Source organism: Corvus moneduloides, chromosome 8 (genome assembly GCF_009650955.1).
Source record: "Corvus moneduloides isolate bCorMon1 chromosome 8, bCorMon1.pri, whole genome shotgun sequence".
Classification (NCBI taxonomy): domain Eukaryota; kingdom Metazoa; phylum Chordata; class Aves; order Passeriformes; family Corvidae; genus Corvus; species Corvus moneduloides.
In genome coordinates, this window is record NC_045483.1 from 13451576 (window position 1) to 13478218 (window position 26643).

At 41.3% G+C, this 26643-nt stretch overlaps 1 protein-coding gene across 10 annotated transcripts in view; it reads left to right on the forward strand.

Moving 5' to 3' along the window:
- BTRC (beta-transducin repeat containing E3 ubiquitin protein ligase) overlaps nt 1-26643 on the forward strand; it is a 126952-nt gene that overhangs the window by 46757 nt on the left and 53552 nt on the right. For 8 of the 10 annotated variants that reach the window (XM_032115511.1, XM_032115517.1, XM_032115514.1 and 5 more), the window contains 2 exons: nt 3932-4009; nt 16875-16964. In XM_032115511.1, the coding sequence (XP_031971402.1) occupies nt 3932-4009; nt 16875-16964 (168 nt within the window). The remainder of the gene's footprint in view (nt 1-3931; nt 4010-16874; nt 16965-26643) is intronic. The other 2 variants (XM_032115516.1, XM_032115515.1) reach the window with 2 other exon arrangements.

The following is a 26643-nucleotide window of genomic DNA, read 5'->3' on the forward strand; positions in this document are numbered from 1 at the left end:
CCCCACCCCCACCTCCACACACTTGGAAAAAAGGCTGTGTCTGTACTCTTTTATAATTAGTGCAGGGCAGAACAGCATCAAAGAAAGCCTCCCCCAGTTGGCAGGGGTTTGATTTCCACCACGACGAGTGAGGCGGTACTGAAGGTAGCTCTACCCAATTGGTAGTCCCTGGGAGTGCATTTCTCCATGTATTATATCTCATTCCCAGCAGTGTTTTGCTGGGTTGTGTACACAAAATACTGCATGTCATCTCCTGTCAAACGCTTCAGTCTGGGGATTTCGTATGCATTGTAGCATGTTGCGTTTAGTGGTGGAGGAGGCTTCATGGGGAGAGTTAAATAGTAATAATTTCGTAGTGGTCTTTAAGACAACCTGCCATGGAGTTATATTCTGTTAATTACAGGCTGAAGTTTTAAATGCAAATCAGATTTAAAAGGATCTCATTACAGGCAGTAGCCATTTTAGGAAAAATGAGCTATGGAAGGCAGAGCCCCTTTGCAGGAATCTCCTGTTAGAGAGAAATTTTCAAGGTTACAAGAACTATGAGCTTGGGTTTCCTGACTTCTCTTCTCAGTACTTCCACTGTCATTGTGTGACCTTGGGCAAAAAAAAAAAAAATTAACTGTCTGTGGAAAGAGGGGGTGCTTTGGAGACTTCAGCATCTAATCTTGCCTGTATTTGTTCAAAAGAAGAGACCCTTGCATGCAAGTGCAAACACTTTTAGCCAGCTCAGCTTTAGTCTATGGAGGAAGGCTTACCTGCGGGAAGTAAAAATTTGCCTTGATGGAAGGGAGTTTGTATGGCTTTTCAGCTTTCTATATGCACTGGTTTTCTTTGCTTCTTTCCCCCTAACAAATTCCATCGTTCCCCTACTATGTATGAAGTACAGTTGCTGCAGTTCTTTAATATTCCCAGTGAGTACACCCAACTTACCGTCTGGATACCAAATGCTTCTTTCCAGGTCTGTGCCCGGGACTTGCATTTCAGTAACCACGAGAGGGTGCTCAGAGCGGTTCTTCCCTTTGTCTGCCTCTCCTGTGGCCGAGAGCATTGCTGGAGTCCTGCTGAGACAAACCTTATCCTGACCTCGCACATGTTTATCCCTCCTCCCACCTTGTTCAGCAAGGAGAAATATATAGATGTACCGTTTCAGTCGATTACGTTATGCTCTTCCCTTGGCCATGGATAAGTGTTGCCCTGTCAAGTGAAATTCACTTCCATGCAGCTACAGTTAGTCCTGAAATATGCGGGTTCCTGTACCTGCACCTGGATTGATAGGTTTCCTTTTCCTGAGAAATGAGCGGGAGTTATAAACATCTGTGCTTTTTCTTAAGTGTAATGCTTTCCAGTCATTCTGTCTTCACCAAGCGTAACTCACTTGCCGACAAAAGTGCATGAGCAGCGCTCCTCTTTAATAGTCTGCTATCGGAGCTGCTGTGTTGGTGCTGTAGAATGGTGAGACGCCAAGCTGTGAACCACCATATGCACTTGGCAGTCTTTGTCTGGTCTTTGTTCAGCCAACCTCTTAGCCTTGCCACCTATAAAGATAATGAATGCAAAATGGTCCTCTGCTTGCTCTTAAAATTAGATGCTCAGCTTAAAGAAAAAGTAGATAACTTGAAGCTTTGCAGTAACTAGAAATTTCAAAATAAGGGCTGACAGTTCATCAGCAGTTCCTGCTTTTTGATGTTTGTGTGAGGGAGGATCCTTAGTGGCTTTGAAAGGTGAGAAGAATGCAAGATTTCACTGCTGTAGAGAGATTATTTCGAAAGGGAAGTCATTCTGACACCTACTGTAGGGAAGGGGGTGGATGTTGAAAATACATCCAGAAGTAGTAAACAACCTCTTCACCCTGCAGCCACAACAAAATGCATTTCCTGGAAATCTGTAGTAACTCACCTCAGGTTCTTACGGTTTTCACTCTTGGCGTTTTGGGGTTCTTTTCCCAAAGCACAAAAATTAAAATCCTAACTTGAACGAACCACTTACTAAACTAAATTTCATGAGCAGAAAAGAGCAGCTTTGATGTCTGACCTTCCTTTTTGTATATATATGTGATTCTAGCTTGTATGTTTTTATGATCTCAGTTCTTTCAAAGCAGGATTTAATGTAATAACTTGGTCCTGACTGAGACCTCATACAAAAACTTAAAAAGGTCATCTCTTACAGTGATTTATCAGGCTTGTTTAGGATTGATTTCCATTATAAAACCCTGGTTACAGCATCCCAAATGTCATGGTGCCTTACAAGTTCTATATCTTGTTTAAAAAAAAATTAAAAAATAAAAATCAGTAGTTGGTCTGCAAGCCTTGATTTACTCCTGATCAGTTTACGACATCCCAAGTACGGTTTTACTGTTGTGCTCCTCTCCCTCCAACCCCTTATCTGCCATTTCTCAGCAAACAGCTTCTGCCCCTGCCCTGTGTCCTGGCTGTCGCTTTCCTCCCCGTTGCCCGGAGCAGCGAGCCCGCGCTGCCCCGCTGCTGCCGGATCACGCAGCACTGCAGTGGGCACACGCTCTGCTCGGCTGACGGCTTCCCGCAGCTGCCGTGCCTGCTGCTGGCCCTGCGCTGCCACTGCTCGCAGGGCCCCGCTCCTCCTCTGCCAACAGATGCCACTTCTGTCTCCTGAGGTGTTGGGCTGGAAGCTGTCTCTGTGAGAAGCCAGGCAGAGCCATGCTCAGCAAAGGACAGGTTATTTGGGGGACAGGTACAGAATGCAAACTTCTGCTGTAATAGACGTGGTCCAGAGCTTGTCTGCAAGTAACTGGAAAACCACCCCTTTCCTGGCAGAGCTCTCCCTGCACAGTTTTTCTGTATCTCTTTAAAACCTGTTTAGTTGCTCACTACTGAATGTGTGGAAGTGTGGCCTAAGGCTGTGAATACTGTGGTGATCCAACTGATTTTAGATGTGTGTGTGGGATTCCCCCAAAGCTGGCTGTCATTTCTCCCCCAATGCAGTAGCTGAACCCATGCAAAGGAACGCTGCCTTCCAGAGTAGCTGACTTTGGCAGTGAGATCAGGATTCTTCCCACTGTATCCAGTAGTTCTCAACCAAACATTTGCAAGAGACTCTTCATGTCCTGATACAACTATAGTTTCTCTTTAAACCAATAAATACTCGGTTTTAATCATGACAACTATAGTTTCTCTTTAAACCAATAAATATTCGGTTTTAATCATGACATTAGCAGCAAAAAGTTTCCTGGTTATATTTTTTACTCATGCTGGAAAAGCCCTTGTATTTCTTGTCTACTTTGTCTTGTCTTACTGATTTTTTTTTTGGAGGTGACAGCTTACATTTTGGAGCATCAGTTTTTCTAGAAATTGTACATGTATGTGGAGTCAGGGGGCCGGAGAGGAAAACAGCTGTATTATCATACACTACCTACACAATATTTGGGCGTTTTTTGGGTCGGATCTCCTGACAACCTCTTTCACAAGAATTTAGCTCCATCATAATTTCTCTATGATTTTAAGCAGCCAAGCAGACTCAGTGCAATTAGTAATTGTTAGGCAGATTAAAAATATAGGGGCACAGAGAACAACAGTTGTACCCATTAACAGCCTCTTGTTTTCAACAGGTTCCACTGTTGTAAATGGTTATTCTGGGGTTTTCAGGAGTACCGATGTTGCCATGCTGATGCAACCACCATTTCAGCTTTTCAAAGTGGCTGTTACTGGTAGTTTCGGAATAAATCCCTAAAGCACGGGCTTCTTCAGTAGATACCTACACAGTGGTGCATTGTTGTGTTGAGGACAAGAAATTCTTTCTCTGCTATAACGAGCTGTTTGGCATAAAAGTACAAGTTAGCCTCCAGTATGTGTATGTGTAAAGTACTACAGCCTATGTAGGAAAAGTATTGTTTCTTTTCTCCTCCCAGAGTAATATTAGGGATAAGAACTGAATTAAAGCTTACTTTCTTTCACAGAATTCCTCTGAGAGAGAAGACTGTAATAATGATGAGCCCCCTAGGAAGATCATTCCTGAGAAGAATTCACTTAGACAGGTATGTGATCAGTCTCTTTAAAAATGTGATAAAACTTTCTAGCTATTTGAATCCTTAAATGCTTCTGGAAGCTGAAGTCTGGCTTGTGCTCATGGAATTGTTTTCTTCTTTGAAGTCTGAGCAAGTCACAATTGTACCCAGGAAAATCAGACAGAAGGATTTAGCGTTCAGGGGTGTTTGGTGACTGAAGAAATACATGCTTCAGTATAGTTCAGTCAGCTGTGACTCTAGTTTTACCTTTCTCCTTTTGGTGTTCATCAAGCCCTCTTCAGCCTTTTCTTCTGTAATTGTTCCTGTCTTGTTTGTAGTATATTTTGCCTTGCCTCAGATCAAGACTCTCAAAATGTTCTACAACAATTAAGCTTTTTACTGCCCTCGAAGGCAAACTTTCTTGGAGGTGATATCCAGGTTAATAACCTGAAAAATGACCCGTTCTTGTTTCTTTTACATTCATATAAATGACTAATGGGTAAAAAAGAGAAAGGGTGGTCTAATAAAACATTATTTCTTTGTCTTTTATATATAGTAAAGCAAATTTCTTACCAATTCAAAAGAATTCCTTTTTTTAATCCCCATGGCCAACAAAGGGAGTCTGGCATGTGCTTTCTGGGAAATTTTAAGTTTGGTTTAGTGACTTCTGGTCCATTTTCACCTTGGTCTTTTTCCCCACTGCAACCTTCAGGCAGCAGAAGGAAAATTATGTCCATGCCTTAGCTGCCTGAGGTTGCTGGCCGGTGAATCAGAGTGAAACCATTGGTGAATGTGACTTCAGTGAATACCCCAGGCCACAGATTGCAGCAGCTGAAGAATTATTACATTTCCTTCTGCATCTCAGCCACAGGAGCAGCAGTCTCAGGCAGAGGAATAAGATGGCACAATCCTGCCCCACATCTGCTATTTCCAGGAGAAGTTGTGGGTCAGAACCACAGTAAAGGAAGAAGTATCTTTTTGATACAGTGCACTTGCGCTCAGTTGTTGGTTTTGCATGGTTTGTTTGGAGGGGGTTTTTTTGTGTTTTAATAATGCATTGTGTTAGGAGTGTTTGATTTTGTGGGAGGAGGTGTCATGTAAGGGACCACATACATGTGACCAAGACAGGTCCATCTAACAGATGTAGTCCATATAAGTCTTCTAGACATGAGGCAATATGCTGGCATAATGACTGAGGTCCCACTTATTGCTGAGAAGGATTATCTTGCAGAATTGATTAAATATGTTAGATGAAACTTAAACTGTTTCTGGCATTCAACAACAAACAAGAGCTGGAGGAGGAGGGCAAAGCTACTAGGTCCCTGCTGTGTATCCCCAGGATAGGAAACAAGGTCCCCAGCATGCCAGAAAATCAGGGTTTTTTTATCTTAGAGTTATGTTATCAATGGCAAGCTTTCAGGTTCAGCAAGAAGAGGTATATGTCTGTTCTTCAAGAAAAGATTAATAGTAAGAGATGTTAAATAAGAAGGGTCATGAGTTACTTATTTTGTGTGTCTTCTCATCACACTGAGTCCTTCCTCATGATTATTGATTGAGGAAACAGATATTTACAAACTGTATTATACAGATGAGGAAGGTACAGTTTCTTGAATTGGGTTTCCATTTTGTTATATTTTAATCTGTAGAAGTATTCTTAGTGTCACAGGAAAGCTGTCTTTTCCCTCAGGCCCACAATTCATCATAATCAAGTAGATACCAGGAATACAACTAAAAAACCACTTGTAGTGTCCTGAGATTTCATATTGGAAAGAATTTAATGGACATTGTTTACATTGAAGATGGTTGGCTGTGTTGCACAGTATTGTTGAGACGTTGTATCAGTCTCCATCTTTGTGTCCAGTCTTTACAGTGACAGATGCAGGACAAAATCCTTGGGTCTTCTACTGCTATCTGGGGACTTTGTGCTGGGAACAGTCTTTGTAGATAAATTCAGGATGCAGTCTTAGTCTAAAGCAGGTGCCCTCTTGTCTAGATCATAGGAGGTGGTGGTCCATGATTTTTTGTCTGTTATGGAAGGAATTCTGGTTCTTTACATAGATATAAATAAAGCTGTCTGAGCATTTTGAAAGCTCAGATTGCTCCTCTTCTCTGCTCCTCTTCTCCAGGAGCAGTGGGGAGTTTTCCAGCTCTCATTCCTGAAGTCGGACACATATTTAGCCATGTGCCTAAATACTCCCAATCAATGAGTAATACCTACTGGAAAGATCTGCATCTCCTACAGAAAGGTATGCAGAGTGGCTGCCATGTCTTACGTCTATCCATACTTTGTAGAACCAAAATTATGTGACCTGCCAATGCTGTCAAAGCAGTAATACACAAAAAATGCCTTCCATTCCAGTGGAAAGATGCTACCTTGGTAAATACTGTGTGAACAGTTTCGTATTTTCTGTTCCTCCCGTAATATTTCATTATTTGGGAACGTGGGCCTACATGCACAGAGAAATTGAGTGTATGTGGGTAGAAGGGAAGTCTGTTTATTTAATGGTCTTTCCAGTGGAAGTATCCACATATTTAGTACTTTTTGATTAGTCTTAGGAAATTAATGAGATGCATCAGACCACTTCAAGGTAAGTATGATTTCTTGACATGTTCAGCTGCTAACAAGTTTAAGTAAAGGTGCATTTCCTTTTGTTGCCTTGTTTGCAGTGCTGTTATGCAGCCTTAAGCATAAGTGTTTTCTCAGGTGGGTTTATGGAAAAGACATACCAGAAGGTGGAGGTATTAAGGAGGTGTAATGCTTACTTTATGTATCTGAAGTTGTATGCAGGAGCTGAAGACACCCATTGCTCAGTGCTATGGAACTCTTAATAGAAGAAATGTCATTTTGCTATTGATTAAAATGGTTTATGGAGAAGTGTGTCTTCAGAAGTCTCAACAAGTGGGGCTGTGTCCTTAAATTGCTGGAAGTGGAAAGCACGACCGCTGTTGGGTGCATGTGGGGGCAGCAAGGCCGAAGAGACATGGAGATTAGCACTGGGAAACAGAAAAAGGCAATGAACTTGACTTTCACTGGTATCTGGGACAGTGAAAAGATCTAAGCTATGACAGACTTTGGAATATGGATGCAGACATTCAGTTTTTGTTGAGTGCTTGATCTGACAAAATTAAATTTTGAAGGGATAAACAGAAAATCATAGTATGAAAACAGACCAGAAAAAAACAATGACAAGTGGCAAAAGTTTTTGGCAACTTTATTTAAGCTAACAAACGAATTTTCACACTGCAAAGTTATAAATTAATTTTAATAGGCTGATCCAGATGGTCCATTTGGAAAATGGATAGCTTGATCTGTTGAAAATTAAACTAAATTTATCTCTCTCATACTTCAAACCGAAGTAAGTATGAGAAGAGTGCCCATTAAGTCCAGCTCATACAGATGGACCGGCAGGTCACACATGGGACTAATCTGATTCATTTTAAAAATAAATGCATGAGTTATTGAATCAGGTTCCTGTTTCAAGCCCTGCATGTGAGCGTGTGTGTGTGTGTGTGCTGCCCTTTCAAAGGGACTCGCAAATGCTTCAGTGCGTTTTTAACCTGTGTGTTTCCATTTTAATTCAACTTCCTTGCCAAAAACCATAATTAGTTTTCAGTGCCTATCATTTAGTGTTAGACCCAAACACTAGATTGATTAGGTCAGCCATTTGTTATTTTAAGGGCTATGTCTCCATCCTTCATTTATGAAGAACATGAGCTCAATAGTCTTGGGGAGAGAGCCGGCCTTTAGAAACTGGGAAGGGGAAGCTCTCTGGGGGCCCCTCCAGCCTTTTAGCTTCTGGGTGTTTTTAACAGAGCCATGAATGCAGATTTGTAAATTTATTGCAGTGCCATCTGGTTTTTTTGCAGGAACTGTATTATTGTTGGCTCGTATCTGTCTATTGTGGTGGTCACTCCCCAGGAGCTTGCCCTCATAGTCCTACAGAAAGTGATGAATAGTGGGGGTCAACATGAATAGGTCACAGGGCAGCTGTCCGGGGCTGCCCTGAACTTGATTACCCCGCTGGTTTTTAAAGAAGACGGGCACAATGCTGGTTGTTTAAAACCTTCCCTCCCTTCTCTTCAGTGCAGCAATAATGAAGTACCTTTTGCTGCTGTGGTTCATCTGTGGGCGAAGGTGCCTTGTGGGGAAAAGCTGGCAGCAGCGAGGCTGCCTGCAAACCTCACACTGGACTCTGCTGTCTTTCTGCAAGCTTCCAGATGGAAGTCCGGGGGAAAAAAATCCCTGTCTATTACCCCATTCAGACAAGCCCCTTAGCATTTTCAAGAATTCTTCCTCTTATGGTTTTGGCACAGAATATTACCTCAATTCACTCTTACAGATTTGAGATAATTTTCTAAAATTACATGTAGCACCTAAAACATGCTCTGGGCGCTATTTCAAAGTTAAAATAGGCACAGTCTGATCTTAAGAGTTTAAAGCCAGTACTCAAGAAAACCGTGAGAAGCAGAAAGCGGCTGAAGAAGGTAGAGCAAAGGGAAAACAAGAAGTAGCAACCATTAGCACTGTACTTTCAGCTGGCAGCCTTGTCCCACTGCTTAGGGCTCCCCTCCAGGCACGTTTCTCCTCCGCAAAAGCGTTTCTGCTGTGAAAAATTGAAGCCCTCTTCTTGACTGTTGAGGAAGGTTGCTTGGTGTGGAGGAAGAGAGGGTCCTTCAGCTCCCTCCATCACTTTGGGGAAGATGCTGCATTTCAGATTTGCCTTCTGTTGGAGAGCTGGTTGAGGCAGGGCAGTCCTAGTCTATAAAGTTATTCTGGTTACCTCATCTTTTACACAATGCTTGGTAGTAAGTAGTTGCTGATTGAAAAGCCCCCTGAAATTGCTAGAGGTACACCCTTAGCTTTATTTGCAAGATTATTCTTTCTTTTTAATCTTTTTTACTTATTATTCTCAAACAACAACAACAAAAGAATAATTTCCATTCCTTTGTGACGCTTAATGTGTGTTAAAAAGCTATCCAAAGCGGGATGTGCTGGAGTCTGTTACAATGGGAATGCTGCCTTGTGGCGGAAAGGCCACTGGGCTCTTTCAGCATTAGTGCTAATAGGAATCTGTCACCCCGCCGCATTGCTGCATTCCTCTGTAATTGAGTAAATTGCAAGTGTTGTCTGCTCCCCCCTGCCCTTTGTGTCCATGTCCACTTACCATCCGAAGAACGTGGGCAGTGATAAATAAAGCGCTGAACAGGGCTCCCAGCTCTTTGAAAGCAGCATGTTGCCAGCCCCCTAGTTATATTTCTTTAAGTGTTTATGTTTTTCTGTATTCTTTCTCTTGTGTGGCTGGAACCCTGGGGATCCAAAGCCATGAGAGAGGCCAAGAAGCTAACAAAAGTAGCTGTCCCCTTGTTAGCTTGTTCCTTTCTTCTTTAAAAAACAAGATGAAAACCATCTGGCTCAGGGCATTACATTTTCCTCCCCCGTGCACCTCTATAGATGAAGAGTTTCACCTGCAGTGAGGGTTTACATTGATTAGGGAGGGAGCAGTAATTCAAGCCTCCATCCACTTCAGTGGTACTTTGCAGTCTTTAAAGGTGCTGACCCATTGAGTTAAACTGTCAAGGGAGGATAAAAAAGGATCTTCATCCCGGGAGGTAACAGCTGCCAGGTTTTCAACACCTTGCGCGCTGCTGGAAAAATGTCACAAATTGTCAATGGAAAGAAAAATCACTTGGCTGCCATCTTCCCTTAATGATATGCCTTATAAAATGAAAGATTTAAGGGTTTAAAAATCAGCAAGTAGCTATTAGGAAAAGAAAATCCTGGGGGATTTTGAACAATGGGCCCAACAAGATGTATCCCGAAAGACTGTGGATAATGCATCCAAGTCAGAATAACTGGGTCTGACTGGGATGACCATGGTTATGTCTGCACAGTGGGACAAGAGGGAAGTGAAAGCAGCAGCACAGAAGTATAACACTACCATGCCTGTATTAAAAAAAAAAAAAAGTAGAAAAAGTAGTCTGATTCATAAGCCAGTGAACTGCGAGAAGACATACTGTATTTCTGCTCTTTTGAGGACAATTTGTTTTCAAGCAGCTACCAGATGGCTAAATACCACAACATTTTCCTTTTCTTTTTTTTTCCCCCTTCTTTAACAAGAGATCTAGTTTGCCTTGCTCTTTGTTTTTGTTTGTTTTAATGCTTTTACATAGCTGAACAACCCCATGGTGCTTGGCATTGTGGCATACTCCTTTTTGTGTTCCCCCCCCCCCCTTGTGCATTGATGGATGAGTTAAAAAGATCTTCAGCTTTAATGTAATTTCAGGTAACAAGCATATTGGACTAAGGCTTTTTGTTTGCATTGTCTTGAGGTTTTTTGTTTTAGGGGCCTTTTTCTTAATGTTTGTTTTAGGTAAGTCATTTTAATTGTACTGGGTAATTAGAAGGTACACACAGCCAAGGGAGCTTTGTTATGGTAATTGCTCAAGGAAACCCACTCCCCAACTACCATTGCCATGTGTTAAGACACGTCTTCCCTCTAGTGGCAATATTAAGGACTCTGGCTTTCACAGTCGGCAAGGTGTAATTGCAATATGACAAACTGTGCTTTAGGGAAAATCCTGTAAATGATCTAGTTTTTTGTTTGGCTAGTCTTTATTTTGTCTTGCAACTTTCTGTGGAGACTATCCTTCCCAAGGCTGGGCAAGGGATAACAAAAATTTCGTCTTACGAAAATAGTTGAGGCAGATCTTGGGTAATGTCTTACAGCTTGACTTAATTCTAGTCTTCTTTTTAATTACCTGTTTATAAAAGCGTTTTTAAATTTGCTAAGATTACTTAATTCTTTCAGAAGAAGCACCTCATTTGAAATAAATAAATAAATTGCATTTATTTTAAATAGTCCATGTGAAAGACCTTTAAAGGGTAATTAATGCAAGTCTCCTAAGACTCTAAATAAGATGAAAGCGATCTTTCCAAATCTGCTGGAGTGATTTGTTTATATAACTTCCCATTTCTGCTGAATTCTTCTGAGTCTAATAACTTTTTTTCTAACCGTTTGGCAATTTGTGCTTAGCTACAAAAGCCCTTGTTCAAAAAGAACAGTTTAATAATCTTTTCCCTGAAAATGACTTGAAGGGAGGGTATGGGTTTTGTCTTTTTGCTGTGTTTTTATTAGTGTTATCTTTCTCTGATAAATCATGTAATTACTAACAATTGGGGGGGGAAATCTTATTGAGCTCCTGGGTTGCAGCTTCTATTAAAAAGTGGAGCTTTGTTCAGGGACTGGGGATTCTTGGAATGAATGGCCAAAGAAATGGATTTCAGTTGGTAGAAAAGCTGCACACACATGGAGTTCTGCCTGGAGTTCGAGGCTTCAGGTTGGTGCTCAGTGTTCATCCAGAGCTGCACAGACAAGAGGAGAAATGTTTATGTGTTTGTGTCAAAAGAGCAGGATCATACTTTCTTTAAAAAGAAAAATGTAACCAAAGACACTTACGGAATGAGATCAGATACAGCTCTATCTTTAGTGAACCATAGTCTAGTGCCTCTGTGGCATTTGAAGCCTTTGGCTGAGAGTGAATACAGCTTTGTGGTTCCCCTGCTTCTGACATGATTTGCTGCTCCCATATATTTGTAGGTTTCTTTTTTTTTTTTTCATTAGAGCTTGTTTGGCTATAGGGCTGCTTAACACTCTTCTCAAACGGCTTTTGCAAGGTTAAAGGAATGCAGCTTGGTAACAAGTTTGTGTCATTTTAAATATATACCTCCCAGTAAATAAGGAGGAGTCTTGCAATCAATCCCTTTTAGTGTGTTATATGTTTCACCTGACAACTAAACCCTCTATTGATTAACCATTACTTTGTTAGATAATCTCGTGTCATTGAAGCCACTGTAAAAATTAAACTCTTTAAAATGTTTTACCCTAGCAGCAGTGTGAAAATTGAAAACTTGTTCAGAATTACAGCCAGCTTCCACAAAGAGGGTAGTTTTCAACAAACTGGTTTATGTTTGCATGCTTTATATGCAATATAAAAACATATTAAAGCACTCCAACGCAAAGCTATCTGCCTGTAGCGTTGAACCAGGCTACCATTTCAGAATACTTTTTCTTGATGAAGAAACCTCTTATTTTGATGAAAGGTGAGGAGAAACTTGAAGAGTTTTGCTGCAGATTACATGAGATATGTAAAAGGGTCAACCTTTAAAGCTGAACTTGAGAAATTTCCTTTTCTGAGGCTTAGTTTTGGTTTTGATTTTCCTGCTTTTCTTCCAGGTAAGTCAGTGTTCCCGTGGGCATTGGAACAAATGAAAGGAGGTACTCTTATGTTGCAGTATAGCATTAGACACCATCAAATGTTTCACCTAACATGAAGGGCTCTGCATTATTACTTGATATGACATTAACTCTGCTTTCAGAATTCTCTAGTCTGTTCACTGGATCTATTCACTAGTAATTACTAGTGTACAAACAATACCAGATGAAACCAAATCTCCGTGTCCAGCAGCCATTTTGTCCCTCTGTAGCCCGTAACTGCTGCCTGCAAAAAAGCATTCAGAGATTCCCATATAATACTGCCTTAAAAATATATTCTCCAAGCTTCTTACAACTTGGCCTCATGAGCCAGATGCAGCTTCTTTGTAACATTGTCAGTACATTTCCATTGAGACCTATCAAGTAGAGTGACATTACCTCTTTTTCCCCTGGACTACAAAGGACAACTAGGTTTTCTGTGTTTTGCTTCCAACCCTTTAAAACATATTGTAGAACATGCATGTGAATCTTCTTTGCCCTCTTTATTCATCCCACGAGGCCAATAAGGCATTCTTTTGTGAGAATGGGAAAATAAGAAGAACTTTGTAACTTTGCAAAGACAGTAATGTATGTCAAACTGAAGAGTACTTTATGTTTTAATCTCAAATATGCATCCTGATGTGTTGAATACATGATGTATACTCCTTTTGGTTTTTCCTTTTTCTCTTTTACTTCCACTGGGAAACAAAGAGCTGCTGAAGGACTAAATGGTTGTCTGGTAATTTGGCACATACATAAATCCTTATGTAATAAAATTACTGTGTAAAAGTTGGCTCTCATAGTAAAAGCATGTTCTTCTCTCCTTCTGTGGTTGAAAAGGTTGGGAAGGAGGAGTTCCTTGGCATGTTGTCAAAGGGCAGAGAGGTACTGATAGCATGGGAACGTCCAGGTCAGTCAGACCCAGAGTCTGCTCATCCACTGCCAACTCTGGCACTGTCAGTGGAAGGTGCTGTTGAATGAGAGCAAACAAGTCTGGCCTCTTTTGGTACTCGACTGCCCTCCTGTTCCTGCAGCATCTACTGCTGTTGCGTTAGGGATGTCTAGGGGATATCTGTGCTGAGTATCTATGGAGCTGCTGTCCATGAGTTTGTTTAGTCCCTTTTTCCACTTCTGATGATGTTTCTCTGCATGATGTTCTGGGGCAGCAAGCTCCAGAAGTTCACTGCCAGCTGTGTGAAGAAGTATTTTATTTTGTCTTCTTTAAATTTATGCTATATTAGTTCTGTCAAAAGTCAGTAATCCTGGTATTGTGGGATTTGATGAACAAATTATGCTGGTGATGCCTTTTCCTGGTCTTAAAATCAAGAGTCAAACATGGTTAGAAGGGAAAAAGGGATTTTACCTTGGTATTTATTTTGAGGATCCTTAGGTGCACTACGTCCAGGTCAAATGCACCAAAATGCACACCACAATGCCCCCCCCAAAAGATCAGGTATAACATTATAGGTTTTACTAATTAACATATCTATCAAAGATTCCCCAATGAGAGGCTTGAATGAACCCCCCTCCCCAAAGAACCTTCCCCTGGATGGTTCTATCTCAGTTTACAGAATGTGTTCTGGAGAGGACCTTGGGGTCTGAGGCACACTAACCCCTACCTACGAAGCTTCTAAAATGTTTAGTCTCCTAGCTGAACAAACAAGTCCAAGAATGTAGGCAAAAAGCACTAAGAATGCAGAAGTTGTAAAAAGGTATGACAGGGATATAAAAGAAAAGGCAAAAAATCATCATGGCGTCATTGGAAGTTCAATTGGTGCTGTTCTCACTGAGATGTAATGTGTGGATGAAAGTAATAAAAATTAGGCAATACAGTGGAATAATTATTTGTATGTGCATTCTGACATGCGCATAACTTTTGAATAGTGCATAGTGAGCTTCTTTCATTCTCAGGAAATGCTGGTGTCTTTAGGTTTAGCATTTAGTATTTCACATTTTGTATTTGGATTGTCTACTCTTTACCATTTGTAAATGTGCAGAAAGCCTGTTGTAAGCCCAGCTTTTAAAAAGCTGGCGTGCAACCAAGGTTTGTGCGTACCTGTCTTGGGAGGAAAAAGACCGACAAGATCTGAGTTCATGGTTCAGTTCACAGAGCCACAGACTTCCTTGTTGCTTTCAGTAAATGTTTTTGTGGCTGAGCTTTTGATCTGCAAAGAGGAGTTAGTAGTAGATTTCCTCAAGTCAGGGCTCCTCGTGAAATTTACAGTATGTAGCAGACAAGTTGTGCAGAAATACTGCATCTGGAATTCTAGGAATTAAATTACAAATGAAAGAAATCACGGATTTACAATAAATGGGTTAAATTACACAAATGTAAAAACTGAACAAAGAATCTTATAAACTCTTCATGGTTTTTCACCTTCACAATCTGGTTGAATTTAACTAATACCATGCCTGTAAAATGAGGTTTGCATGGTATTGTCTGAATGCCAGTGCAAAGCAGATGGTGTCAACTTTTTGTCTATCAGTTGGGCTGCTATATCTAAGCCCCAGTTTACAGTAGTTTATACCATTCTGATTTTTCTTCTGAGGAGAAAGTTCTGTGCATACCACGGTGATGGTTTTATGAGTTTGGCAAGTATTTGCAAGAGGCCATCAGACTTCTGTTTGCTTGTGGCCTAATCCAGTTTGAATCTGAGCCTCTCCTGCTGAAAGATGCACTTTGTTCATCTGCACAGCACCTTGAATGAATTCATGTTTTTGAATTTTTCAGTTTCTCCTTCTGGATCCAGGGTCAGAAATTGCTTGCTGGCTGCTAGTCAAAGCAGATGTCAATGTTGTGACATGTAAGGAGAATTGCTGGAGCCAGAATATTCTGCATTCCTGTCTGTCACTGGTTGTTTTCTGGTTAGAGAGCTGAGAAATAAAACATGAGCTGCCAAAGCAATGGAGGAGATAGGGCTTCTGTGCTTTTTTTTTTGTTTCTGTTTCATGGTGAACTTTAAAGGGGCTCCCTAAATAGGTAAGGTAGCAAGGACTGTGATTTCCTGAATTTCTCCAAGAATGTTTGCCCTGTGCTGGTCCAGTACAGATACGTTTGAACCAGTATACTGATTTCCCATGGTGGAGGATGAGGATCATACGAACTTAGGTGAATGTTATAAACTGTTTGTGAACACTCAGTTCCCGTCAGTTGGTGCTTCCCTGAGCTGGGGCTGTTGGGAACACTGGCTTTGTGGACACATCTCCAATCACTCAGCATAACCCCCTTTTAATCTCTTCGCATTCTTGCCTCTGACATCCTTTGCCATGTGCTCCTCTGCTGGTTTTTGTATTGCTGCTGACAACATTTTGCACAGTCAGGCCTCTGGCAGAGGGGCAAAAGGGAGAGATTGTTTCTTGGTGCTTGGCACTGAGGGAATCTGGCTCTGGTGGTAGAGGTTTGGGGCAGAGGGAGAGGTTTAGGAGCCGTTATCGTGCCAGTGTTGCCCACAGGTTTTGTAACCTGTAGTAGGTTTGGGGTTGAAGTAATTTCAAATCAAACAAATGGAAATCGTAACAAGCCCTGAAAAAAAGATCTCCAGAGATTGCCAGTGAGTATTGCAGGGAGAGAACTGACAGGCAGCTCTTTACAAGTCTTTGTACGTCCTCCCATTAAGGCAATCTTAAAAATATCATGAGTGTTAGTATGTTTTACTTAGTGCTCTTGAAAATGTCTTTGTAACAAGTTTAATTTCATTCTGTTTTAGCGTGTTTTTTGGGTTTTCCCCACGCAACTATTTGAGGTAGCAACATCTTCTCTGTGGTCCACTTACTGCTCTTGTAACAAAGCAAGTTTGTGCTTGCTTTTGAGTTGCCACTTTTGCATGGGAGCATTTTTCTGTAAATGCTGGTGTATTAATCCCATACTGAAGCTCTGAGGAGCAGAGGTGTTGGGAGTGAGGAGAAGAGCCTCCATTAGAAGCTCCTGAGTTCTTCAGGCATTTTAGTTTAAACAGCCAAGTCAACCGAAGTATGATATTAAGTCCACTTTGTAAGTATTGTTCATACACTTCCCTCAGAAGGGGGAGAGACTATGAGTGATGCGTTCTGGAAAGATTTTGAAGTCTGCGGCCCCAGTTGGGGGTCACTTGGGCAGGACAGCATTAAAGAAAAAAGACATTCTACTTTAAAAAATTTAAAAAAGCTTTACAAAACTGAGGAGATTAAATACAACAATGAAATGTGGTCTTCATTTGCTCCCTTCTGATTATAACCTTCATAGTCTCCCCATGTATTTTACATTTTATATTCTGATAAAGTGGGATGTTTATTCACATTTGACATACTCTGTGATAACCAGTGTGTAGAAATCACCTTGCTTTAGTTGTTCCATTATGCAGCATTTTGTGAAAGAATTAAAAACTGAGATGAGATTTTTTTTTTCCATTTTCAAAGGAACAGAGAAGAAAAATCTTTTCTTTGTATTTCAGTACTGTAAAATTGCTCATAGCTTCTCAGAGGACATGCATGCCCTGAACATAGACTTTTGCTATAAACTGGTTTATTTGGGTTTGAAACATTTACATCTTAGAAAAAGGAAATGTTGTAGAGTAGTAGAATTAGTGTAGGTTCCTGTGCCAAAAATGTGGTGCCTGAAAGAAAATTGTGTTCTTCTATTCATAACCATTTCAATCTTTCTGCAGACCTACAACAGCTGTGCCAGACTGTGCTTAAACCAGGAAACAGTATGTCTAGGAAGCACTGCTATGAAGACTGAAAATTGTGTGGCCAAAGTAAGTAAGAGAACAGCTTTGGTTTTGAGGGGTTTTTAGCAAATTGTTCATTGTTAGTCAACGAAAAGTTCTTGTTAAATATTACAGTTAGGAAAAAGTATTTAAACAAGAAGCAAGTATTTGGGGTAGGATTTTCTGTCCTTCAGTGTGGAGATTTTAGGCTTGCTGTTTTTCTCTGCTGGAAATGATTACTTGAGTCCTGAGCTATATAGGATTGAAGGGTTCATTCTGCTATACAAGTAATAGGCTTTTCCAGTGGGATGACCTATGCTGGCCATGTAATTAGCTGTGGCAACTTCAAATGATAAATGTCCAGATACATATTAGAAATACTGCATGAGAGCTGTTTGTATCATGATTCTCTTTGTTAGCTACCAGAAGGGAGGTGCAAAAAGAAGGACCTTTCAATTAAAATACAGTGAACACTGTACTTAAAGGAAAAGGAGGAGGGGGATATTACAGTCAGAATGGTAAGAAAATGAATTTATTAGCCTGTCACAGGAAAGTAATTTCTTGAGAATTGAGGTAGATGTGATTGGAAAAGATGAGGTGCCAGTACCCACCCTCTTTCTTAGAATTCAGCATAACTAAAGTAAAACAATGTACAGCTTGGGCTGTTTGTCAATGGAGGACATTTGAACCACGACCATGTGTGGAAAGGCTGCGCGAAGGATGTGTTTAGCCTTGTGTAAGCTTTGTATTTCCACTGAAAGGAAGTTTAGAATGGGCATGCAGGACAGATCAGTGCATGCAGCCATCTGTTACTGAAACCAGCTGGCATTTTGTTGCTCCTCTGTCACCACAAACCTGACCACTCAAAAGCGTGTTTTCCCTTTCAGTTATTTATTCCTTGGTCTTCTTGAAGTCCATTTTTTTCATACTTTGATTGGTTGTTAAAGGTGCCTTGTCCCTTCAGGGGCCATTTTTGTATTGACCTTTAAGATAATTTCCCAGCTAAATCTTTGCTGGGGTTTTGCAGGTGAATTTTGGATGTCCCATTACTTTTGACTCTTGTCAGGGAATTGGCTATCACAAAAGTTTGTCATGGTGCTTGCAGGTGGCTTAGCGCTCATAAACTGTGCTTGACATGCCAGTTACCTTCCACTGGAGAAGCACTTCTGAGAGAAGCTACCAGCTCTGGTACAAAGTCCTGGTACAAAGTTTCATACTGGCACTTCCATTCTTAACATCACTGCTGTTGCACACTGCTTCCTAAGGTGCTTTATGATACAGAGTAGATGAAACTCTTTAAGCAGAGCAACTCTGGCTGAGTTGTCTTATCGTAGAGCGTCGTTCCGATGCCATAAAGCAGCTCACAGCAGGCTCATGGGTGAAAACCCATTCAGCCCCGTCTGCTCTACAGCGTCCTGTTTGACCTGATCGCCTCACGAAGGAGCAAGGGTAAGCAAGAAGGACAGCTAATTTAAGTGGTGCCTCTTTTAAATGAAATCACATACTGTAACATCTTCATGCCTTAGCTAATAAGCTCTCCTGAAGTTACATTTTCAGCAGGTTTATGGTGAGAGGCATAGGTAGGCCTCAAGGCAAGAACAGCAAGACTTGTTTTATGCTATTGAGGATGAATTTGAGCCATCACCCTGGAGATAAAATAGTGTGTGTTTTTGAAGTGTCGTGTCTCTATATGCTGTAGGGCAATATATATATGTATATATATTCATGGACAGTCTGCCATCATATAAATGTATGGAAAACCATATATAAACACATATATATATGCATACATACATGCACATACCTGTGTGTAGATCTATATCTGAAATCTATATGTATCTTTCTCTAATAAACCATAAGGACTTTTTGGGGGATACAATTCCTCTAGTACTAGCTTGCCTGGCTACCGTACTCCTTTCCTTTGCCTTCCTAGCTACAAACCAAATGAAGTTGGTTCTACGAAAGCTTGTCTTTCAAATTCCAGAAGTGTCGAAGCATTTATAAATGCAGCTATCTAAGTGCAGATGGCTCAGTGATGGCATAGGCAAATGGCACAACTGTTAAATGTTCCCTAGGTGAAGGGCTTAAATGGGATTTAGGGAGTTCAGAGGCTTTCTCCTACCACATGCACATGGTGAGTTTTATCCTCCATGATTGATGTATTTTATAGCCTCGGACTTTAAAATGTGGAAGGTGAATACTGGAAAGTGCTACAGTTTTTATTATCTGCAGCACTTTTCCAAATGTATTGTAGGGGGTTCAGGTTTTTTTTTTTAACTTGCAGTGAAACATAGAAAGGGTTACTTTGGAAAAAATGTTTTACTCTTTCTGATTCTGCAGTGCAGTATCAGCCCTGACCGGGAGCCACCGTCTGCATTATCACCTGCTTGTCAGATGTGTCAGTCAGTCTGCAAGAGACAATGGTTTTTCTGAAAACTAAATTTCTGATTCTGCACCTACTTGCAGAAGAGATAATTGTGCTCTGTGCTCTGTTAGGAGCACCATTATTAATGGCATTTACTGATCGTGTGCTTGACATTTCTAAAAGTTTGATCAAAGAATGAAATGCAGTTACCCTTGAGGCCACACATACCAATACTGAGGTATCTTCTCTCAGATTGGAGCACTGTCCATTCATTAAACTCTCTTGTGAACGAGTGCTTCTGTACAGGACATCTGTTACAGTGGGGAAACTGCAACACGTGTATCAATCAACGAGGCTCTTGGAAAAGAAATATGTATGGACTGATTCTTGATAGATGTTTCAGAGAGATGTTTGTTTTCCCAGCTGCATGGCTGAGGATCTGCTGAGGAACTGCGGCAATCGCGGGACCCAAGGGTCCTTGCCCACGCAGGGGAACACAAAACAACCAATGGGGAATGAGGCTGAGCAGGGGCAGGGAAACCCCGTGCCTCCCCCCAGGGCCCCTCTCCCAGGACCACATGGCAGCGGGAGGGCCCCAATTTCACCCGTTTATTTTTAACCAAAAGAGATTTAAAACTTAACATTGAAAACAACTGGATAAACATGAGATAACAAGGACAATTTCAAAACAAAACAAGCCACCCTCCTGAGTCTTTAAATGTCCAAACAGATTCTCTGGAACATCTTAAGGCTGACAGAAGGGAGACAGGGCTCTCCAGGCATGCTTTGTTGGGAAACTGAGGCAGGAGAGGGTTTATTCCATTTGTACCTGTTGGAATTCTAAACAAAAATAGTTAATTTCTTCCCTCCCCCTTTTCATCCCCGCATCGGAGAGGAGTTGTAGGGAAAGGGAATTGTATAGGGAAGCCATGGGGTGAAAAACAGATTAGGAATAAACTGGGGATGGGGTAACCTTAGGAAAGGGTTCATATTGGGTATAGGGTAAAAGGGGAAAGTAGGCTGTGGGTAGGGAAGCTGCTGGGATGGATATTGTTTGTAATTTTGTGCATAACGGCTGCCTTTGACTGGAATACCCCCAGGCCCAGTAACATTTGCTGCTTGTAAACCCTTCTTTCCTTGCACTATATCAAATTGTACAACTTCCGCATCTCCTACACTTTGCAGGTAATTTTTAGGGTTATTCTTTTTAATAGCAGTTCTATGAACAAATATGTCTTCTCAGTTGTCACATCTTGTTATAAAACCATAATTTTGTTTAACATTATACCATTTTACTACTCCTAAAACCTTAGCTACGGTGATTTTTTCCTTTTTCTGAGTGGCTGCTGTTTTCTGTCTCGCTGCATTTTTGCTTTTGCTCGCTCCCGTGTTGGAATTGTCGGGGCTGCTCGTGCCTGCGCGCTCTTCCCGGGGTCACATTCGGGAATGTGCCACTCAGCTCCCCATGCGCCGCCTCCTCTGCTCTCAGCTGCGCTGCCGCTGCCTGGTGCCGCACCCACGTCTCGGCCAGGCCCCCGAGCGACGACCCCCCCGCACCCTGCTCCAGCACGTCTCGGCGAGGCGTGGCTCCACTCCGCTGCCAGCCGCCGCCCGCGCGCCGCCCCTCTCACGGGGCTCACTCCACCACGCGCTGCGCGGGGCCGGGCGGGCACCACCGGATCGCCCCGCTCCCGCCATGCCTCGCTCCGCTGCCGACACTGCAGCTCGCTCTGCTTCTCCTGCGCGCGGGAACTGCCTCGCTGCTGCTCGCAGAGCGCTCGGTCCACGTGGCCTGGGTGGCACAGTCCCTGAAGCAGTTTTAACTTCGCAAGGACACAGCTGACATTGTTCAACAGTCTTGGTAGTTAAATAATATTCACGAAAATATTCTTCCATCGGCATGTATTTTGACTCAGAAATTAACTGTGTCCAAACAGTCTTCCAAAAGTCTTTGGTAAGAATTAAATCCCAAGAAGCGTAGAAAAAGTTCTTAAACGAGCATTCCAGGAAGTGTTTCAGTTCCTTTTGAGCTTGAATTAAGCTAAAATTTACAAATCGTTGTTCAAGAATCTTTTCAGGTTTAAGATAAGTGTCCATATGCGGCTCTGAGAGCCAAGAGTCTTTCCACAGTTCCTCCATAATTTAGAGATGGAACAGCAAAACAAAAACAAGAAGACAAATCCAGAGTTTCTTCACAAATCAGTCACTGTCCTTAGGGATCGGGGATCGTTCTGCCCGCATCATCCACCATTTGTTACAGTGTGGAAACTGCAACGCGTGTATCAATCAGTGAAAAAGAAATATATATGGACTGATTCTTGATAGTTGTTTCAGAGAGGTGTTTATTTTCCCAGCTGCATGGGGAACGAGGCTGATCAGGGGCTAGGAAAACCCTGTGTCTCCCCTCCAGGACCACATGTCAGGGGGAGGGCCCCAACAGACATCCAGTGTAAGCTACCAACCTAACAACTGGCATGATTCCTAAAATAGAGGGGGGAAAAAACAGATACACATATTCAGGTATGGAAAGCAGCACAGGGCGACAGTATTTTGATCACTCAAGGAAGTTTGTGTTTGTTAGGAGACTTTGTCTATCTGGTTTTGTGTACAGTGTCATGCTGCCGGTGCAGCCAGGTGCTCAGTGCCTTTTACAAACCTATGAATTAACTAGTTTTATTCAGACATTTAAAAATAAAGCTAGAATATCATATTCTGATGAATCTTTGTGTCTTATTCTTAGCCCTTCTTTTCTGGTATTTGTCCTCTGAAACTCCATTGATAGGATTTGTACAAGTTTGGATAGCAGCAAATAAGGAGCAGTAGAAATTGTTTCAAGTGTGTGCATGTCTTGACTGAAGAGCTGGGATCTTAAATTAAAAATTATACATTGTGATGCACAGATTTCACATGTGTGATCTGTAACATCATTTCTTTCCCTTGCACAGGAGTTTTTCTGTTATTTTTTGGCATCTTTTTGTCCATTGCCTTTGAGTGATCAACAAGTCTGATGTATATTCAAGCAAACGTCTTTTAAAAGGAAGTGCAATCTCTGATTGTGTTTTATATGTGTGTGTACACACAGAGGCATATATGTAAAAACTCCTCCTGTTTGTCTCTTTAAAAACCAAAAAATCTCTGCAAGAGAGTTTCTTTTAATGATACTACTGGTGTGCAACCAGAAGTGGACAACTTTCTCAGGAATTGGTACTAGGTGCTTAAATAAGGTGGAAATGTAGCATGAACCTGAGCTCCAAGGACAGGGTGTTTGATTTTAATGAGGCTTATTGAAATCTGGCCAAACGAGCATCTGTTCCTATTGTTTGTTCCATATTTCGTAAGCCAGTATCTTCAGGCAGATAATGGTGTTGATGTGTGCTTCATCCTCAATTAGAGAGGGACATAGTTAAAAGTCCCCTGGCATCTGGTATGTCACTAGGATTCTTTTGATTCTCCTGGGTGTCCAAACAAGTTTCTCTTCTGTTCTGTACCCAGGAACACTTTCTGTGATGACCTTCACACTTTCTATTTGATGTGTGGTAAGGGATGCTCCAGTGTGTCTTCAGTCTCCTTGGCTGAGTCTTTGCTTGGATGGATTATATACAGTCCTGTTTTCAAACAGGTCTTACCTTTTCACCCTTTCGTTATATGGGCTGTGTTAGGTCTGAGTTTTGCTGTTTGCTTTGAATCTGTTAGATCTTGCATTTCCCTGGATCCTGGAAATATCCTTTTGATTCCAAGCACTTGTTGTTTCCTGACAGGTTGGTGTATAACTGATCTCAGAGTTCTACAGTCAATACCCGTTTCCTCCATTCATTAGATAGGTCTTACTGTTTATTAACTCCTGCAGTCGGTTCCAGTTCATCCATATTTCCTGTACAAAGGAGTGTTCTCGGTTTCATTTTGCACATTAAATTCTTTCCTACTTATGCCAGAGACAGGCACCCTATGGCATCCCTGCCAGACAGCACTGATGAGACACCTTCAAAATGGCCTGCAGCATCCCCAGGTTTCTGCATAGTTCTGAACTCAGCAGCACCAGCTGGGAGAGGTTCTCTGCCTCCACCTTGATCTAAGTAAACTTGTAGAAGAAAAATATAGTCACGCACACCACCCTTGAAGAATCAGCCCTCTGTTACAGGCCACTGCTTGCTACTCATGTGATAACTGGTCTTGCTTTTTAAGATCCTGGCAAACTAAGGGACTTCTCAGGGTCTTTTAAGCATTTTCTGTCCTTTAGGGAATCTTTGCTGTTCTTCATACTTTTAAATGTGCAGCGGTTAATACATTGAACTGGGAATCTAGAAAGGGTTTATACCATTTATTTTCAGCATGTTTTTTTTTCACGCTGTGACCATGATGGCTTTTCTTTCTTCTCTTCAAAAAGGGAACTGAATAATACTCTTGCAACAATGTTGTGAAATTTTTGTTGTGAGTTTTTTGTTGTGAAACTGTGTAATACTTCTTTGACCCTTGGATGAAAAGCCCTGCTTAAGCATACCGGCTGGACAAGCTGTGTGTAGTGTGCAGGGGGACAGAGCTCTTATGCTCAATTCTGGAAACACAGAACAGGCCTTGGCACTTCCAGTATGCTATGCAAAATTTCCTTTCAAAGATGCATCTTATTACTTAGCTATAGCTACGTATTTTACACTCAAGGGTGATTCAGCTAAAGCAAGGAGTGGTGGAAGTAGCTGGTAATTCAAATCTTCTTTCCTTTGTCAGTTCTTTCTGCGTTGCTACTGTTGAATTTTTAGAACAAACATAGTCTGCACAATAATAACATTGTTTGGAATTTTTATATGAATTTAAAGGAAAAACCACAAGCACTCTTTAATAAAGAAGCATTTCAGGTTCCAGGCTGGATGTTCCAGTTGGCAGTAGGACAAATTGATCTGAAGAGTGTCCCTCTTGTACTCTCAAGTCCCTTTATGTCACAGATTGATGGCTCTTTTTTTCCAGAGTGTGTCTGCATTTACTTTGCATGAATAGCACAACCAGCTCAGAGTTCTGCTGTGATATACCGCTGAGTCAGTATATCTTCAGATAATGCATAGTTTTCTAGTGCTTTTGAAGCCTTTCCAGTCCTTGAGATTGAAATTAGAGCAATTTAATCATGAACAAATATTATTTGACTAGCAACATTCAGTTTCCTGGTACTTGTTCTACTGGTTTAATAAGAAAGTATGTTAGCTTAATTTTTAGTATTAAGCTTCTGTGTAATGATGCAGAGGGACTGTCAGTGGACATGCTTCCAGCCCCAAATCCTTCACTAAAGTGTCCTCTACTGTGTCTTGGATATACCTTTCTCTGGGAGGGGCAGCAGTTTTTGAGGTTGTTGCAAACTGGATAAACACTGCCTCAACCCCTGGCTGATAGAGATGTAAGTATGTCATTTTACCCTTCTGTTGGAGGTATTCTCTCTGTAATAAGAGGGTTGTGTGAATGGCAGGCATTGCAGGGATATTGCTGGGAGTACTTAACATGCAAAAGGTGCTTAGAAAGTGAATTCTCAGACAGCAAAAGTAGAAAATGGTATTGGAGGTTTATGTAAAAGCTTTGACCTAATGATGATCTTCCTTTCACAAATATGACTACCTTTATCTTAGTTGCTAGTTTGTCTATCTTTTTTTAGGTCAAGACAATCTTTATGCTTTAGCGTCATCTCGATCTAATAACCTCTTTGCCAATGACAGAGAAAGAAATGTGATATTCCTGCTCCCCCAACTCCACCCCACCATACACATTCTCCAGATTTTGATAGACTTGTTTTATTTATTTCCAAAATTATATCCGCAGGAAACAAGCTGTTTAAATTCAGATTATACTGAAGCAAAATGGTCCTGGTATGAGAAGCAACGTGCTGTTTTATGAGCGCAGAGTCCCTTTTCTCATAACTGATTGATAGTAAATATTTTCCTGAAGAATTATTGCCAACCATGAACAGTGCAACTGTTTCACTTTTTTTTTTTCTGTGCTACTTGCTGTACCAGCCATTGTCTGTAATTAAGATCTACAATTCACAATGCAGACGTTTGCACTTCCTCTGGGTCTGAGCTATTTATAAGGCATTTCAGCTGTTCAGAGTTTCTTTTGAGTGTTAAACTATGTGTAAACAGACTTCTTTAGTCTTCAGTTACGCAAAAATTGTGGAGTGGTTGTCATTTCTGCTTCTCTTACCACCCAAAATGACTTTGTATGTCAATGAAACCACAAATTAAAAAATAATTACACTTGGGTTTTTTTTAAATGCAACAGAGACTTTGAAGAAATAGCAATAAAAAAACTAACTCATACATTGCTTTGTAGCTGAGGGTCTCATAAGTGTATTCTGGAGATCAGTTCTCCAAGCTCTGCAGTAAGGATGGTCAGGCAAGGGATAGGCAAAATCTTGACATGAAGAATCATTTTCAAAGTTTGGTCAACTCAATGGAGATGTTTCTACTTTTTGGACCCCATGGTTTGGAATCTTGATAAAGCAAATTGCATTACATTTCAGATTGAGTTCAGTAAATACTGGAAAGTCCCATCACAGATATTAGAAACTTCATCTCAAGTTTGAGTGTTTTCAAGGAAGAGTTTTCTTGTGGTGATGACAGTCAAGCTGGAGCAGGTTGCTCGTGGAGGCTCTGCAGCCTCCATCCTTGGAGGTTTTCAAGACCAGTCTGAATGAAGCCCTGAGCTACCTGATCTGACCTCACAATGCACCCTTCTTTGAGCAGGAGGCTAAGCAGGAGAACTCTGGAGGTCTCTTTGGAATCATCCTGGAATCCTCTCAGTGTACAGGCAGTGAAGATGTAATAGAAATCTTTTAAAATTTAGAGCTTGACCTGGCATCCTTAGTCAAAATTCCCCCGCGCCAGTATTATGTGTAGTATCATGTGCTGTAGTTCCTTACTGTGTGTTTGCTGGTTTGGTGGTGTATACTCTGCATAAAGAATTACAGCCTTGAGGTCTTCATTTGAGGTCTGTCACATTAAGCCTGTAAGGAGTGTTTACCAGGATAAGTGTTACAAACAAACTGGACTTGGATTTACTTGGATTTGTGTTGGAAATGTGAAACAGTTTGGAATCCATGTCATTGGTGGCTTTAGTGATAAATGGTGGCAAACATGACGAGAAACATTGCTTTTTAAGTAGTCACCTGCAGTCACAGCACCCTCAGATAGTATGGAATACTGGATGTATTTTTAGTATTTTTCAAATACAAGAAATAAAAAAGTTGTTTGAAAATACATCCAATTCTTGTGCTAATGCTCGTGGTATGAAATGCTGTAATAGCAGTTTCCTAGTGGAGCCCACTGCAGGGAAGCCACTGGTGTGGCCAAGTATCACATTTCAGAAGGCAGAGCGAGTTCTGAGTTC